Below are 17,534 nucleotides of genomic sequence, written 5' to 3'. Positions count from 1 at the left end.
TTATGTTTGTAGAAACGGGGAATGGGGGAAGGGAGGTTTCGCTATGTTGCCCAGACTGGTCTTGAACTCCTGGCCCGCCGGGCCTCCCAAAACGCGGGGATTGCAGGTGCGGGCGGGGCCCGCGGACCCCCGGGCGGGAGAGGAGGGCGTGCCCGCGGGGGAGGGAGGGGGCGTGGCCCCAGGGGGGCGGGGCGGCGTGACGCGCGCGCCGCGGATCCCGGAAGCGGTGTCAGATGCTGGGGAGCCGGGCGGGCGGGCGCGGTGGCGGCGGGCGGCGGGGGGGATTTGTTGTTCTTCGTGAAGTCGGAGCCCGAGCGCCAGGCGGCGGCGGCCGAGGGGAGCGCGAGAGTGAGCGCCGGCGCGAGGACAGCGCGTGCCCGCGAGGAGCCGCCGCGCGCCCGCGCCCCCCGCGCGACGCCAGGTGAGGGGCGGTGGAGCAGCGGGGACCGGGCCGCGGCGGGGACGGGAACCGGGACGCGGGGCCGGGGCCACCTGGCCGCTGAGTCACGGCCGCCCGGGGGCGCGGGCCGAGGGTGGCGGGGTTGGGTGCGCGGGGCCCGAGACCCCCATGCGGCCCCCGACGCGGCCCGCGCACCTGCCCAGGTGGGCCCCGCCCCACAGGCCCAGGGGGCTTCCCCGGGACGAGGCTCTCTGCCCTGCACGTGCCGCCCGGGCCATGCTTGCTGAGCCGGGGGCCCCGGGGCGTGGACGCCAGACCTGGGGGCACGGGGGTCCACGCGGGTCGGCGGCGCGCATTGTGCCCGCGCCTTCACACCTGCGGGGGGCGGGGCGGACGCCACGTGCGGGCGGCGCGGGGAGGGCGCGGGCGCGTGGATTCCCCGTGCCTTCCGCCCCAGCGTGGCTTCCGCGTGCGGCCCCGGCCTGCCCCCCTTGCTTCCTCCCGGTGACAGGCGGCGCTGCGGCCCAATGGTGGGGCCCACGCGTGCCCGTGGACGGGGTGGGGGTAACCGAGTCTCCCCACAGGCAGGATCCTGGGACTGGTGTTGCTCTCAGCCGCCCACCTGCCAGGGTTGCTGGAAGGAAGGCCGTGGGGAGGCAGGAGGGGAGCAGGTGACAGGGGCCCCAAGGCACGTGTCCCTTTGCTCACATGTGGGACAGGGGCTCAGGCCTCCTACCGCTCCCACTGCGTGGGTTCTTCTGTGCCTCTGTCAAGTTCAGGAAACTGTGTTATGTGCCCGTGACTCTGTGTGTGTGTGTGTGTGTGTGTGTCTGTGTTTGCACAGCCTCAAGATCCTGGGGGGGTGGGACGAGGCGCCGCGGAAAAACCCAGAAAGCCAGGACCCGGCCTGGCCTTGGCCCTTAACCTGGGTCCCCCTGGGGCACAGCAGTGGCCCTGTGCTGCATTCTCACCCTCACACCGTGTGTGTCCATGTCCGCGGGGCCTCCCATGTCCCTCTCCCCGTGTCCTGCATCCCTGAGCGTGCTATTTCTTGCTTCTTAGGCGGCTCTTGTAGCTGAGGCAGAAATCAGATCCACCATTCATTCACCAGGTGACCCACAGGCAGCCAGCCACTCTCTGGCTAGGTGCCTGGCCTTGGGAAGATCCTGGGACTCAAAACGCCCCCCACCGCGGGACACCGTGGGCATATCTCTGTGGTTTGGCTCCGGCACTGCCCTTCCCACCCCTCTGATTCTCCAGGGTGGGGTGCCAGGTCTCTGCTGGCACTGAGGTTTCCCTATCACAGTGTGTTATTGTAAGGGGGTCTCCAACACGGAGTGGGGTGCCCTGTGCAGCTTCTCGAAGCCCAGTGTCTTCAGGGATGTGGAGTATTGAAAGAGCTGTGGGCGGGGTCTGGAGAACACAGGTGGGCTGTGCAGGTGTCTGGGACACACCTACACCCTATTTGGGCGTCCAGTGCCATTTATGAGAACATCTCCCCTTCTTAGGTAACCCAGTAGGAATGTCTGAGTTTGACCTTGGGAGAGGGAGTCTGCTTTTTAAAACTAGACCTCTCATTATTCCAAAATAAGACATTTACTAAAGCAGAAAAACAAACCAGGCTTCTCCTGCCTTTTATCCTTGAGCTGAGCCAGGGCTTTGAGGGGCTGGTTCCCTGCAGCATTGATTCCCCAGGTGCTGGTAAACCCGGGAGCCAGCGTTTACCAAGGGTTGGGGCTGTCGGGGCGCCAGCCTTTGTGTGCACCCGGGAGGCCGCTGTTAAGTGAGACCGTCTTCCGGGCCACTCCGCTGTCTACAAGGCGTGCGTTTTCACCCACGGGGCTCGGCGATGGCTGCATTTGTTTACAGTCTCCAGCGAAGCTGTTTGCCACCCAGACGGAGAAGAAGTTGTGCCTGTTCCTGTCCCAGCTGTTTCTGAGTCTAAAGGTTTCTGGAGTGGACTTTCTGGGTTTCGGGTCCAGTCCACACGGGAAATGGAAATCTGGCCAGCTGGGAGAAGGCTCCGTGTGGCTGCCTCTCAACAGTAAACAGTGACTCACCGCTCCGTCCCCACCCTCCCTGCTCTCCGCGAATGGAAGATACCTTTTCCCCGCTATTTATTTTTGCTTTTTATAAGTCACAGACTCCGTCATGTTTCCGCTTTCCTACAGTTTCAGGAAACTGGGAGTGTCGTCTTAAAATCATAGAGTTTGAGAGCAGGTACAAATGAACCTGAGCGGTCACACGCCCCGCCCCGACCGGCCGCTGTAGCTGAGGAAACCCAGGCCGTGACGTCTGCTGGCCTGTCCCGAGGGCCGGTGGGGTCTGGTGTAGAACCTGCCTGCCTCTCCGCACTGCGTGTCGGGCGTCCTGGGGAAAGTACTGGGGTGGAGACTGCCCTCTTGCTGCCCTCCTGTGCGGGGCCGGCTCATCTCGTACAGCGGGAGGCTCGTGTGGGGTGTAGGGAAGACATGCTCCCTGCTTGCGAGGAGCTCACCACACCACGGGGAGGGCCCCGTCCCCAGAAGGATCTAGAACCAGGCCTTGGTAGAGGGTGCTTGCCTACGCGAGGAGAGCAGTGGGGAGCGTTTCTGGAAGAAGCAGGGCTTGAGGGGGGCAGGGGGCCACGTGCTCTCTGTAGATGGGGGTGATCAGAAACCTGAAACGGCGTTGGGGTGAGGGGGTTGGGGTTTGGGAGGAACCCCAAGACTTTTGACTGCCTGTGGGGCTGCGTGGGGGGCACCAGGATCAGGGTGAGGGCATCCCTTTGGCAAAGCTGTGGTCCACACGGGAGAAGCTGGAGGCTGGAGCCTGGGCAGGTGCTGCGGGTTCGGGCGGGAGATGCTTGAGGGCTGGGATCAAGCCCTGTTGGAGCGTGGACGAGGAAAAGAGAGAGGGGTGGGGGCAACTCCAGTGAGTGATGCAGTTGGGGGCTGGGGGGCGTCCGGGCGCCCCGGAATGCCCCTGGTTGGACTTGGAGGCTGGGAGTGGATTGAAGCCCTAGGGTGGCCGGGGAGAACAGGACGCTGACGGGGAGCTGGAAGCCGAGGACAGGAGGATGGTGTGGTGGGAGCCCGGGCAGGGACTGGAGGAGGTGTGGTGCGTTCTGCAGTTTGCTCTCTGCTGCTGCAGCTGCCTGAGTCACCTCTGGATGTAGCGGAATGACACAGCTTCCTCAGACTGCAAAGGCAAGGTGACCAGACGTCCTCCAAGCCAGGCGGACAGTCGTGGCTTGCTGGAGGGCAGCCAGCCAGGGCCAGGCTGCCGGCTGGTGCGGGCCGGGCTGGGGGGTGCCAAGTGGGGTGCCTCCCGCATTTCCCGTGTCCAGGACAGCCGGACAGTGGGGGTCCTCATCCTCAGTAGGAAGGGTGTCTGGCTGGTCTCTGGGACCAGCCGGGCTGCAGTTAGTCGGTTGACACCTGTTTGACAGGTGCCCACTGGGTACCAGTGCCACAGTGGCCCCACCTACCCTTGTGACCCCCTGTGGAGGGTGCCTGGCTTGGGGTCTCTAGCAGAAAGGCTCCTGGGAGAGGAGGGTACACCCTGGGCAGCCTCTGGTTTTGTGGAGTGCACCTGTCGTGGGAGTCACTGGTGAGGGAGGGCGGGAGGGTGCTTACTGCTGTGCTCCTGGATTTCTAAACCCGAGTCTCACACAGAACTCCCGTCCTCCGTTCCTGGTCTTCCTCCCACCCCTCCTCCCTCTCCCGCATCCCACAGCCTCGGAGACCCGTGGAGAATAGAAGTGGAAGGGCCGCTGCGTCTCGGTCAGACCGGCTGGGTGGCCGCGGGGGTGGGGCGTGGGGTCTGCCTTGTCATTCACCCCTTGGGAGAGAACAAGTGACCCGTCCAGAGCCCCCATGCCGGCCTCGGAGAGCGAGCAGCGGCCCTGATGCGTCCTCTCATCCGGGAAGAATCAGAGCCCTGAAGCTGAGATCCCCGTTTCTCCATGGGCATCCACAGCCGGGACTATTCAGAGGGGTCATCCAGCCATCAGCTGTTAACTCACTTTTGCTCTCTCTCTCTCTCTTTTTTTTTTTTTTTTTTTTGAGACGGGGTCTCGCTCTGTCGCCCAGGCTGGAGTGCAGTGGCCGGATCTCAGCTCCCTGCAAGCTCCGCCTCCCGAGTTCACGCCATTCTCCTGCCTCAGCCTCCCGAGTAGCTGGGACTACAGGCACCGCCACCTTGCCCGGCTAGTTTTTTGTATTTTTTAGTAGAGACGGGGTTTCACCGCTTTAGCCAGGATGGTCTCGATCTCCTGACCTTGTGATCCGCCTGTCTCGGCCTCCCAAAGTGCTGGGATTACAGGCTTGAGCTACCGCGCCTGGCCTTTTTTTTTTTTTTTTTTTTGAGAGACAGGGTCTTGCTCCGTCACTAGGCTGCTGGAGTGCAGTGGTGTGATCACAGCTCACTGCAATCACGACTTGGCGGCTCAAGCAATCATCCCACCTCAGCCTCCTGAGCAGTCGGGACCATAGGCGTGTGCCATCACACCTGGCTATTTAAAAATTATTATTATTTTTTTTTAGAGATGGGGCCTTGCTGTGTCGTCCAGGCTGGTCTAAAGCTACTGGGCTCAAGCATTTGGCCTCCGAAGGTGTTGAGATTACAGGCAAGAGCCACCGTGCCCAGTCCCAACTTTATGGAGAAACTGTTCCCTGCTGGACCCCAAAGCAGGTCCTTCTCAGCTTGTGCCAGCACAGCAAGAGATGCCAGGGCTGCCAGTCCCCCCACTGAGCAGGGCCAGACCCATGGGTGGCCAGTGAGTATTGGCTGGGACTTAAAAAGTTAAAAATGGTTGGGCATGGTGGCTCATGCCTGTAATCCCAGCACTTTGGGAGACTGAGGCAGGAGGATCATTTGAGTCCAGGAGGTCGAGACCAGCCTGGGCAACAGGGTGAGATCCTGTCTCTACAAAAAAGTTTAAAATTCTGTGGGTGTGGTGGTGCCCACCTGTAGTCCCAGCTGCTCGGGAAGCTGAGGCAGGAGGACCGCTTGAGCTCAGGAGGTCTGCAGTGAGCCAGGATGGCACCACTGCACTCCAGCCTGGGTGACAGAGTGGGACCTTGTCTCTAAAATGAAAATTAAAAGGGAAAACATGATCCTCCAGGAGCTGAGGTCACTGCCTGGGGCTCAGCTGCTCCTGACAGCACAGTTCTGGGCGGCTGACCCTGGCCTGCCTGCCCTGCCACCGGGAGCCCCGGGCTCTGGATCCTCACCCTCTGCAAGGTGCCTCCCTGGGCGGAACTGCCCTGCCCTGTGCTTTATGGAGCCCAGGCCCTCGGTCTGGATCCTAGAAGGGGGCGCCTGGTGTCCCGGCTTCGTCACTTGTCCCCAGCTGCAGCCTTAGGAGTTGCCTCCGTCTGAGGCTGCTGGCGGTTCCTTTTCCTTTAGAGGAAATGATTCCCCCGCTGAGCCTTGTTTAGTTGTGCGTCACGTTGAGGTGTCTGGCCTTGGGTTGAAAACGCTACCTCTTCCATCAGAAAACCGGTCACCTAAGAGCTGTTCCAAGTTACAGGTGGTGCCGGAGAACCGTGCTGCCCGGCGCTGCTCCAGGGACGTGGGGCGTGAGCGCTGCAGCCTTACCTAGGTCGGCGGTTGGGGCCTCACAGCAGAAACTCAGACCAGACCCGGCCACCCAGGCCCCCAGCTGCGGTGCGGAACACTGCACTTCTCTGGTGACTCCACCGAAACTCAGAGGCGCTCGGGGCGCCAGGTGCTCGTGCGTGGCGATGCTGGCATTTTGTTAGCTGGTGGGTGTAAAACAGAACGTGAGGGTGTCGTTCCTTGGGGGCTGCTGGAGAGGAGCTTGGCTGCAGTGCTGACCAGGTGCTGATGCGGTAGCCCCTGCCTTGGGTCTGGGGTAGCGGGAAGCCGGCGTCACGGGCGTCTCTGGGACCCCAGGCACGCTCTCCCCCTGGATGACACCCTAAGGCTGCGTCTCTGGTCCCGGGGAGGGAGCCATTTCTAAATGTGCCCTGGTGGCCCTTGAGGCTGTGTGAGGTCGGACAGTTCACAAAACCCTGTTTAAGGCAGTTGTCATTTTTAGATCAGTTGCTTTACAAACTTTTTTTGCACATACAAAACTCTTCTCTGAATCTCCTTCCAAAAGCAAGCTGTCATCTTTCTTGCCTCTGATGTTCAGAGCGACTTTAGGTTAATGCTGCTTGGATTTATTTTGTGCATGGTGGGGAGAGGTAGGTGCCAGCACCATCCCTTCCCATGCTGGGTTCCTGAGAGAAGCTTTGCCACTTGACTGGGCTGTCCCTGCTGCTTCGCCTCTCGGAGGGCACGTGGGTGGTCCAGGTTTCCTTGGCGGAACAGAGTCGTGACCTACCCAAGGAAGTGGGGGGCACGCTTGTGAGCACAGCATGGGGGCTGCCCGGGACCCCGGCTTCCCCCAGGTCTCTGGTTCCTCAGAGGGCCCCAGAGCAGGTGTGCCTCGAAGGACTGGGGTTTTGAGATGGGCACAGGCGCGCTCCAGCAGCCCTGGCGACCTTGACCTTGTGGAATTAGTCAGCTGCCCCTCCTGGGGTTGCCCCCGGCTACCGTACGCCTCCATGACGTCACAGGACATCGCGGGAGGCATCTTTTTAGTGGAAAGATCCTCACGCTGAACTCTGCCCCTGGCACCCTGCACGTCACCTGGGGACACGCCAGACAGCCCTGTCCCCCAGACCTTCCTTTTCCACCCAGCTGTGCTGCCATGGCGGGCAGTGGGCCTGGGGGCCAGGGAGCGGGTCCTTGCTGGGTGGGAGGCCCGGGTGTGTGGGAATGCGCGCGCGGCTCTGTAAACATCTGGTGACTCACCGCATAGCTATGTCGTGGCCGGCCTGTGCACTGACGTGCTCACGGTGGAGCTGGAAGCGGTGCCTGCGGCCCCTCCCTCTGACATGGAAAAGTTTCTCATGGTGCTTCCAGCCGCCGGCATTTGCAGGTCCCCACGGTGGCGGAGGCAGCTGGGCCCCGGCCTCTCCACTGTCACCCTCGCCCCAGGGCGGGGTGCGGAGGAGCCTGGAGTCCCCCTGGCCTTCCCCGGGACCGGCTGGTGCCATCCTGTGCCGTCTACATTAGCGCCCTGAGAGCAGCCGGCCTTGGCAGGGGCAGCGGACCCAGCAGCCTGGCGCAGGACCCTGTCTCACCTGTGTGGCCTTCTGGTTGTGGGGGTGGGTGGGCTGTGGGGGGGGTGCCCCTCGGAGGCAGGGCTGGAGGGTGGAGGGATTTGGGCCGAGGGCTCCCTGGCCCAGGGTGTGGGGAGGGTCCTGGGCCGGCAGGGAGGGCGGGATGGGGTCACCCGCCCCTTGGTGCCCATGTCTGGTGGAGGTGCTGACCAAGGACACCCCCACCGCCGTGTGCTGCTCTGACGTTCCCGCGGGAACCCGTGTCTGGTATTTGGGGTATGGGAGTGGGTGCTGTGGACCGGTCCCGCAAGCTTCCCGGCGCCTTCCGCCTGCCTGTCCCAGCCACCGGGTACAAATGGGTTTGTTGACTGCCTGCCGGCCTCGTGATGTCTGCGCAGACTGACCTGAAGTCAGGATCGCGTTTGGGCTTCTCAGTTTCCATGACGACCGTGGGAGCTGGCTCGGTCCCAAGGTCGTCATGGCAACTATCGGAGGGCTCATGCCGGGGATGCTTTGGCTGGGTTTTTCATGAATGATTAGAATGTGTGACACAATGCAGACGTGAGGACGGCGGGGGCGGCGGCGGGGACGACTCCCGCCAGACGGTGGAACGCTCGGCAGGGCGGCGGCTCCCCCACCTCCCTGGTCTCTGACTGCGGCCCCCGGACCTGCCGCCCCTCAGGAACCCCACACCCCCTTGGGCTGCAGGGTCCTCGCTCGGGGGCAGCTTAGTTGGAGGTGGTGATGTCACAGCTGCAGCGGCCGGGGCCGTGGTAGGTGTCCCGTGGCCTGTGGGGAGGGCGGGGTGGGAGGGCAGCTGGGGCTCCACCCAGGCCCACCATGGGGGAAGCTGGCGATGGCAGGGGCTCCCCAGAGGCCCCCTCTCGGGGATCCAGGCTGGGTCCGGAGCACTGGAGCCTTTGCAAGGGTAGGGTTGCTGTCCAGCGGGGCCCCACATTCCTCGGGGCCAGCACAGCTGCCTTGTGGGAGGGCGGTTTCGCCACCAATCGGTTTGGTCCTTGGGATGGAGCACCTTGTGCTGTGCAGGTGCAGACGTCTTCCCTGACCTCAGGGAGAATCAGAACAGGAAGCAGCCACTGCTGGTGCCTGCTGGTCACCCTACAGTGCCAGCAGCTGCAGCCCAGGTCTTCAGGGCAGCAGGGGGCTGCACCTGGCTGCCAGGCCCTGGGGTGGGGGTCCCAGCTGCTCTGTGGACTGTGCTAGAGTGAAGTGCAGCCAGACCTCCCCCTGGACCCTTGGGCAGAGACAGAGGCCGGGCCAGGATGCCCCACCCCCTGGGAAGCCCCCCAGGACGGGCTGGGCCGGGACAGTGCCCCATCTTGTTTTCAGGGTGCTGTGACCATCCACCCCAGGCTGAGGAACGTCCCTGCATGGGAGGTGGCCGTCCCTTCCGGCGCTGCTGGCCCTGACCTGCGCTGGCTTCTCTGCTTGCCCGTGTTTTCCAGCTACGAGTTCCAGGGAGCTCTGTCCTGGTGACTGTGCCCAGGTTATGACGACTAATCCCAAACCGAACAAGACATTAAAGGTAAGGCTGGCTCCAGGCAGGCCCCGTCTCAAGCACAGGTGTGGGAAAGGCCCCCCCAGCCCAATAGCCCCTGCTTTCCCAGGGCCGTCCTGAGCCTGTGATGGAGGCCTCCCTGTTGGCAGGAGGAGGGGGCTGCTGTGGCTGGGGGATGTTCACAGGAGAGGTGGGGCCAGGATCGGGGACTGCGGTTCCAGGAGATGACTCCCAGGCTCAGGGTGTGGCAGGGTCTGTCCGCCTGGGCTGTGTGTCCGCCGGGTGCTACTGTATGAGCTCATCCCCCAACTCCAGGCATGGGTAGAGTGGCCTCTGGTGAATGGGATGCTCCAGCTCCTGGGGCCTGGGCCCACCTGTGCCTGGCACTTGCCGCCTCTGCCATGGGGCATGCCTGTGGGCCGGCTCAGTCCCAGCAGCAGGACCCATGTGCTCCGGGTCCTCGTGGGCTCTGAGGCTGTCAGTAACCAGGAGTGACCGATGTCACCGCTGGCTCCTCCTGTTCAGAAAGGGTCCTGTGGGGCCACAGCCGTCACGTGGGCTGCCTGTGTGCATGGTATCCTGTGGTCCCTGGTGCGGACGGCAAAGGCCAGCCCCAAAAGAGCACGGGCATGCAGGGGCACCGCTGGGTCCCTGTCCACCCCGTGCCGGTCCCAGGCAGACACCCCACGTTCTCCCGCTGCTGACCCCGTGCTGTGGCCCCCCCAGGTCAAGAAGGAGGCGGGCGAGAACGCTCCGGTGCTCAGCGACGATGAGCTGGTGTCCATGTCGGTGCGGGAGCTGAACCAGCACCTGCGGGGTCTCACCAAGGAGGAGGTCACCCGCCTGAAGCAGCGTCGGCGCACGCTCAAGAACCGCGGCTACGCGGCCAGCTGCCGCATCAAGCGGGTGACGCAGAAGGAGGAGCTGGAGCGGCAGCGCGTGGAGCTGCAGCAGGAGGTGGAGAAGCTGGCGCGCGAGAACAGCAGCATGCGGCTGGAGCTGGATGCCCTGCGCTCCAAGTACGAGGCGCTGCAGACCTTCGCGCGCACTGTGGCCCGGGGACCCGTGGCGCCCTCCAAGGTGGCCACCACCAGCGTCATCACCATCGTCAAGTCCGCTGAGCTCTCCTCCACCTCCGTGCCCTTCTCGGCCGCATCCTAGTGCCGGCTGGGGGCGGGGAGCGGGGGGCAGGTGGGCGGGGGCGCGCCCCTCGTACCTGTCACTGGGACGCAGACTCTCGACATCCGAGTCCAAGCGCAGACCCCTCGGGCGCGGGCAACTCACACCAGGATGAGACTGTGGTACAGGGTGAAGAGTGGGCTCCCGTGGGCCCAGAGCTGCATGCCGGTCCACACACACACTCACGCCCGCCCCCTGCTCCCCGCAGGATGCGTGTGTGTGTGGGAATTGGCATCTTGCACCCGTGGGAGTCGGGACGTATAACGGAAAGGCCCTCGGGAAGTTCCGCCGTCCCTCGCGGGGGCTGCCAGGAGACACGGCCCCAGGAGTCAGGCCCTGTGGTCAGGTCAGCGTGGGGCTTGTTTTCCACTCCAGCTGGGAGCAGCCTTCGACACCTGTCCTGCTGTGGCCTCCCGGCTGGTGCGGGAGCCCCTCGCTGCCCTGACCGACTCCGCAGACCCCGGGAGGAGCATGGGTGGTGCGTCGGCAGCTCCCTCCTTCCAGCTGTCCTGTTGCAGTTGCCCGTGACCCGCGTCTGCCTTAGTAGGGGCTTGCGCAAGTGGGCGCGGTGTGGGAGGCCGCCTGCGTGGGGTGGTGTCTGTGTGTGTGCACGAGTGTGTGTGTCGCCTGCCATCACAGCACCAGGGCTGAGGGGGCAGGTGTTCACCGGGGGAGGGCCTGTGGGCACGTGTGGCAGAGAGAGTGGCTCATACGTCGTGAGGTCTCCCCTGTGCTCTGGTGACCCGAGGAGGTCGTGCAGCACAGCACAGAAGCCCCGCCCACGGGAGCCGGCCCCCCAGACAGTGACCCCGCAGGCCATCCTGGGCCTCAGCGGACACGGACAGGAGCGTCCCATCATTTGATAGTGAGCAGGACTCAGGCTCTGTGTCCTGGAGCTGCTGCTCGCCAGCTGTGGTCAGTGCAGGGGGAACGAGGAGGTCTTTTGGGGGCCTAGAGGGGAAGGGCCGCTGCAGTCTAGGGAGAAGGGGTGCAGCCTAGGGGACGTTGGTAGATGTGGACGTGGAGGTGGGAGGGAGAGGACGTTGCGTTGGGTGGCGGGAGGAGGCGGGAGCCGTGTGCGAGAGCTGGTGGAAAGGCTTGAGGGGCAGGACCAGGATGCGGCTGGCTTATACAAGAGCTCAGGAGTGAGGCTGGCACTCCGGAGGGCGTGGTGGGCGGGGAGGCGGCAGGCACCAGGCCAGGAGAGCCTCGTGGATGTGGCTCCCACGTGCACACCCCCAGGAGCACAGCCACGGGCTGCAGGTGTGGCCTTGGCACTCAGTCCTCACCCGGAGCCTTCGCCTGCTCCTCCTTCCCCGAGCACCGAGGCACTGGTGGGCCTGGCACTCCACCTTGGGCTTCCTTTTCCCGGAGTGCCACCTTGAGGGTCCCTGCTGTGACTGGGGTATCTGCAGCGGGGGTCGCAGAGCCCCTGCCTGGGGGAGCTGGCAGAATGTGAGCCGCTGGCCGGGGGCCGCCACCTCGGACATGCAAGGTGGTGCCTCAGCTCCCTCTCGGCTGCCCCTGCCCACGCAGTAACACCCCCACCGGTTGCAGAGCCCAGGGCGGTGCCAGCCACGCTGGGAGGGCGGAGGACAGACAGCCCCGGGGCGGCGACTTGGTTCTGTGTCTACTGTTAGAAGTGAGTGGGAAGCTGCAGGCCCGCCAGGACCACTGGGTCCCTGTGGAGCAAAGGCCTGCGAGTTCCCAAACAGCCGTTGCCCCCGTGGCCGTGGTAGGTAATCCATATTGGATGTCATAAGGACCAGGGGGATATTTAAAGAGAGAAACAGAAACTATATAGAGATATAAAATTATATTCACAGTTTATCTACAGATTTTTCGTAACAATCTTTCTTTTCCAGTTTGATACTGTAAATCTATCAGAGCAGAGCTTGGGGGCACGGGCACAGGTGGGAGTTGGGAGCGAACCGGAGGCCCAGGCTGCCCGTCATCCCCCTCACCACGGACTGCACCAGGCTGCTGGGCCCCCACTGGACAGGCTGCAGCGGGTGGCCGATTCTGTCCCATCTTGGGGTTCTTGGTGTCCACGTCTTGCGGGCCGTGGGCGACCACCTGCCCTCGGCCTGTGGTGCTTTGCCGGAGAGGGGACTCCGCGGCCCCCAGGGTGGACGGAGCCGCTGTCACCGCCCAGAGCCGGGCCGGGGAAGCACGGCGCGTTCTGCTTTTCTTTTCGGATCGTTGAAATTTCATTGTCATGATTTAATATATGGATTTTTTTATTTAAGAAAAAGACGAAGGCCTCTTTGCCGCGTGGGTTTGTTTTCTGTCTCTGTGCCTCCGGCTTCCCAAAGAGATCCAGGTCTTTGCGTTTCCAGGGCGTGGGGACCCCTGCCCCCCACGCCCCCACACCGCCTCACCCTGGCCTCTGTGCTACTTGGCAGTTCCATTTCAATATTTATTTTTGTGCTGCTTTTTATCATGATATAAATTATTGAGAACAGATCACATGTGGGCCCGTGTCTGGCCACCGCCGCCCTGCCCCGTCCCTGCGGCCACCACCTAATTTATTGCCGTGCGTCCTGCTGCTGTGACCGCTTTTGTACCTTTGCAATAAAGAATTTTCTGGTTTCAGACCCTTTTGTTGTGCAGTTGGTGCTTTTGGCTGGGGCTTTTTTGGGCCAAGAACCACACACCCCCAATCCCAGGGGACCCCGCCTGTCCCTCACCAGGGTCAGGATCCGGGCACCATGTGTAAGTGGCTTTCCCAGACTGCTGGCCTGTGACCGTGATGCTGGGACAGCCCCGGGGGAGGTGCTGGTCAGGTGGCCACGTCCCGGGCTCAGTCTCTGAGGGTCCGGCCAGTCCTGAGTGTCGCCATCTGCCCCACCCACAGCCCCCTGTCCACGCAGCCTCTCCCAGTGGAAGGAGCAGAGAGCACCATGGCTGTCAGTGTCCCCCTTCTCCGGGAGATCCCTCACCCAGCTCTGCTGGACTCTCAGAGGAGCCTGCAGGGAGTTGTGAGCAAGACAGTGTCTGTCTGGGAGCAGAGAGCAGAGCGCCCCTGCACAGTGGCTGGAAGCCTGTGGACTCCTCTGAAAAGCCGAGGGCCTGCCCACATGCCATCCCCGCTCCGCCTGGCCTTCCGGGAGAGCAGCCCCGGCCCACCTGGCCCCATTTTTGGGGCTGAGCTGACCGAGGTGTGAACGCCGTTCAGTGCTGGACCACGCAGGGTGAAATCCAAGCTGGATTTTTTTGAGACAGGATCTTGCTCTGTCACCCAGGCTGGAGTGCAGGGGCGTGATCACGGCTCACTGCAGCCTCGACCTCCCGGGCTCAAGCAATCCTCCCATCTCAGCCTCCTGAGTAGCTGGGACTGCCGGCATACACCACCACGCCCAGCTAATTTTTGTATTTTTTTTGGAGAGATGCTGTTTTACCATGTTGTCCAGGCTGGTCTCAGACTCCTGGGCTCAAGCAATCCACTCGCCTTGGCCTCTCCAAGTGCTGGAATTACAGGCATGAGCCACGGCACCCGATCATAATCCCACCTCTCAGCATCTGTGTGGCCTGGGGCCAGTTCCCTCCTTCCCAGCCTTGCTTCCTGTAAGGTGGGCGTGGAGGTGACTGCAGCAGCCGGTGAGGGCTGCGGTGAGGGTTCAATCTGTGTTGGGGCCACAGCAGCCTGAGCTTGTCACTAGCAATGGCAGGGATGGCACTTTCCCCAGCTAAGTCAGACCTCCCCTGTGGCCCACCCTGCGGCTCGGGGCCCAGCCTGCTCCTCCTGGGGGAGCTGGTGGGTGTGAGTTGGGGACACAGAGCCCCAGCACCGTGTGGGGCTCCTGGAGGCCACGGACAGACAGGGAAGCTGTGAGAGGAGAGCCGCCCCACCCGGCCGTGCAGCCTGCACCCGGGCCAGGCCAGGGCCCCCAGGGCTTCTACCGTTTCTTGTGGATGCTGGGGATTTTCAGCTGGACCATCTCCCAGACGAGGAAACTGAGGCAGGAGAGGTTAGAGAGGTTGGCGGGGGCACTGGGCCAAGACATGCAGCTCCTGCCTGCCTCGAGGCCCGCTCCTCTGTCGGGGCCTGTCACCGAGAAACCCCTTTTTCTGCAGCGATGATGACACTGGAACCACGCTGGTCTCCGTCCTTCCCCCTCTCATGAGCCCACGCTCCCTCTCGAGGCAGGTTGAGCCCCGGCCTGGGCCGCCCCGTGCTGCCTTCCGTCCACGCAAAGCGAGCTCAGCCCTCGGGGCTTTCCTTCGAGTGGTGTTGGGAAAAAAGCAGAGCAGCTCCACCCGCGGGCAGAGGCGTCTGTGAGGCTCAGGAGGCAGCGGGGGGAGTGAGGGCCTCCGTGGAGCCGGCTCCTGGTGTCCGAGTCCCTGCTCCGTGACCCCAGGCAACTTGCTCCATCTCTCTGGGCTCGGTCGCCGTCCCAGCTGGCGTGAGCGCTGAGCGTGTCAGTGTCCTGGCACAGTCCTGGGGCGTGTGTCCTGGCGTGAGCGCTGAGCGTGTCAGTGTCCTGGCACAGTCCTGGGGCGTGTGTCCTGGCGTGAGCGCTGAGCGTGTCAGTGTCCTGGCACAGTCCTGGGGCGTGTCAGTGTCCTGGCACAGTCCTGGGGCGTGTGTCCTGGCGTGAGCACTGAGCGTGTCAGTGTCCTGGCACAGTCCTGGGGCGTGTGTCCTGGCACAGTCCTTGGCTGGTCCGAGTGGGCATTTGGAGGAAACTGACTTCTCCCCGTCCGAAAGCACAGGCCTGAGGGGCTGCTGACATAGGAGCTCAGCCCCCAACACCTCAGCCTCTGCTGCCCGGAGCCACGTGGTGTCTGGGTCTCCAGAAGGGGAGTCCTCGGCCACGCACCCTCCAAACACAGATTTCAGCAACTCGATCTCTAATGGGGTGGCCTTCCCCAGGGCAAGGACAGAGCAAGCCTGGCGTCTGGCCAGTGCCCCCAGCCTCCAGAAACGGGCCCTCGGCAGCAGGTCCCCCGGGGAGCACCACACCCCCACCTGTGACAGAGTGAGACACGGGGGCTGCCTGGTGGGTCTCTCCCTGTGGGGGTCCAATAAGGCAGGCGGGCGTCTTTGCAGCCACGCAGGGAGGAGCTCGGCCTATCAGGCAGCCCGGCCGGGCCCTGCAGACCCACTGGCCTTAGATCCCCACGTCCCCAGCCCAGGAAGCAAGAGGCTGGGAGCTGGCCCTCTGTTGCCTGGACCTCACTGGTCCGTGCCCGCCTTGCTGAGTCTCTTGGAGACTCCAGGTCCTGCTGTTCCCAGTGGCCGTGGTCATGGGTAGGGGCAGCACAGGTGGGAGCCGCGGTCCCCGGGTGGTGCCCACTGGGCCTTCCTGTCTGCTCTCCATGCCCAGTGCCTGAGCCCCCCAGGCCTTGCCCACTTCTGCTGCCCCTGCCCCAGCCCCTACCCAACCTGTGCTACAGGCCCCAGACACACAGAACTGACTGCCACCTGCAGGCCAGGTCACTGCACTGTCCCCTGAGGGGCCCTGGGCCTGGGGGGTGCCCTGCGGTGACATCCCTCGCCCTGGGCCAGCTGTGTGTCCTTCCAGAAGCCCCCTTAGTTCCTGGGCGGCTGTTGTTCTCGCCGCCGGGATTTCCAAGGCCTCTTGGACGCCTCCAGCTTCCTGAGGGCAGGGCACGTGTCTGAAGCTCGGCTCCTCAAACCCAGGGCCCCACCTGGCACGTGGAGGAAGAAGAGAAGGGGAGGAGGCAGGTGCCCAGGCGGGAGCCCCCTCTGTGCCCCCTGGGAGTGCCCCCCCAGGTACTCAGGGCCCTGCTCTCGCGGCCTTGTCCCCTCGCCATGAGTGGGGCTGGCACAAGGCCCATTCTGGAGGAAGCAGAGACTCCCAGCAGAAAGGCGGCAGCTGTGATCTCACAGTCCAGCCTCTGCCCTGCACTGCCCTGGGCCACGAGTCTGCCCACCCCAGTCAGGTGGGACCCCTTTCCCGCATGCAGACTCTGTGACCCCCACCGCGTCCTGCTCCTCAGGCTCAGGCCCTGCAGGAACAGAAGCCAAGACGCAGTAGAAAATCCAAGGTGTTTAGGCTGGGCGAGGTGGTTCACGCCTGTCATCCCAGCACTTCGGGAGGCCGAGGCGGGCGGATCACAAGGTCAGGAAATCGAGACCATCCTGGCTAACATGGTGAAACCCTGTCTCTACTAAAAAATACAAAAAATTAGCCAGGCGTGGCGGCGGGCGCCTGTAGTCCCAGCTACTTGGGAGGCTGAGGCAGGAGAATGGCATGAACCCGGGAGGCGGAGCTTGCAATGAGCCGAGATCGCGCCACTGCACTCCAGCCTGGGCCACAGAGCAAGACTCCGTCTCAAAAAAAAAAAAAAGAAAATCCAAGGTGTTTAAATATAAATAAGAGCAGTTCCCACAGCCCCGCGGTGCTGGCCAGCCTCACGGGCACCCAGTGGTTCCACGACCCATCCCAGGCACACGCTCCTCTGGGTGGGCGCCTGACCAGGGCTCCCCTGTGGCTGGTGTGTGAAGACATGTGGGCCCTTCTCCACATGCCCACGATGGCCACAGCAGGCTCCGAGGAGGCCCAGCCCTGGCCAGCTTGCGTGGACCTCACCGGTCTGCGGCACCCGGAGCTGCTGACTGTGTCAGGGCCCGGCTGCCCAGCGCCCCGGCGCCCCTCCCTCCAGCTGCCCAGCCTGGGATCCGTGCGCTGTCTGTCTCCTGAGCCAGGGAGTCTGGCCCACTCATAGCTCCCGTGGGGCCCGTGCAGCCAAGGCCCGGCAGCCACGCTGACTCCCTGCCCCACGGTGGCCCCTGGGGCTGATGGCCAGCTGATCCTGGGGTCCCCAGGCTCTTCCGATTGGCTCAGGTGCCCTCTCCTTGGGTGGCGGGCCCACCTGGGTGCCTGGCAGGGCCATCAGGTGCCCTGACCCCCGGGCTGGAGGGAGGATGGGAAATGGGCTCCGAGGGCTTTGCAGGAGGGCTCTCAGGAGAGGCCCCCACCTTTGGCAGGGTTGATGGGTGGGGGGCCCTGTTCTTCCCCAGAGGCCTGGACAACCTGGGTCCCTAAAGGACCGGCGGCCCAGGCTCCCCTACAGGTCCTCCGAGGGGATGAGCATCCGCTTCTCCAGGCTCCGGCTCTTCCTGCCCCCGCCAGAGCTGCCGCCGGGGTGGGTGCCGGGCCTGGGCGCCTCCTGCGTGGCCTGCTGTGTGTAGTGCTGGTAGGCGGGGGAGAAGTTGTGGATGGCGTCCTGCACGATGTCCTGGGGGCTCACTGTCTCCCTGAGGCCACTGGAGATGCTCTGCATGGGTGCCGGGGGTGCTGGGGGAGGGCAGCGTATGAGCCCCACCATCCCCCACTGTGCTCCAGCC

General features: G+C 63.8%; 2 protein-coding genes and 2 pseudogenes across 6 annotated transcripts in view; 2 read left to right on the top strand and 2 right to left on the bottom strand.

Annotated features, from left to right (window-relative positions):
* The first annotated feature begins 254 nt into the window (after positions 1-254).
* Positions 255-12,813, top strand: MAFK (MAF bZIP transcription factor K). 4 transcript variants are annotated; one of them, XM_008018877.3, is made up of 3 exons: positions 255-421; positions 8,985-9,064; positions 9,764-12,813. In XM_008018877.3, the coding sequence occupies exons 2-3, from the start codon at positions 9,029-9,031 to the stop codon at positions 10,196-10,198; spliced, it is 471 nt and encodes a 156-aa protein (XP_008017068.1). In that variant the 5' UTR covers positions 255-421; positions 8,985-9,028; the 3' UTR covers positions 10,199-12,813. The 4 variants fall into 4 exon arrangements, with proteins under 4 accessions (XP_008017068.1, XP_008017067.1, XP_008017066.1 ...); XM_008018876.3 differs by having other exon boundaries at positions 8,869-9,064; XM_008018875.3 differs by lacking the exon at positions 255-421 and adding an exon at positions 7,640-8,291 and having other exon boundaries at positions 8,869-9,064.
* Positions 3,542-4,581, bottom strand: LOC103246879 (uncharacterized; annotated as a pseudogene).
* Positions 10,205-12,813, top strand: LOC119622710 (uncharacterized; annotated as a pseudogene).
* TMEM184A (transmembrane protein 184A) overlaps positions 12,296-17,534 on the bottom strand; it is a 19,183-nt gene continuing 13,944 nt past the window's right edge. For both annotated transcript variants that reach the window (XM_008018872.3, XM_008018873.3), the window contains exon 9: positions 12,296-17,484. In XM_008018872.3, coding sequence (XP_008017063.1) covers positions 17,255-17,484 — 230 coding nt within the window. In that variant the 3' untranslated portion in view covers positions 12,296-17,254. The remainder of the gene's footprint in view (positions 17,485-17,534) is intronic.

Source organism: Chlorocebus sabaeus, chromosome 28, assembly GCF_047675955.1.
Source record: "Chlorocebus sabaeus isolate Y175 chromosome 28, mChlSab1.0.hap1, whole genome shotgun sequence".
NCBI lineage: Eukaryota > Metazoa > Chordata > Mammalia > Primates > Cercopithecidae > Chlorocebus > Chlorocebus sabaeus.
The sequence above is the reverse complement of the archived record's forward strand: the minus strand, read 5'-3'. Positions and strand labels throughout refer to the sequence as shown.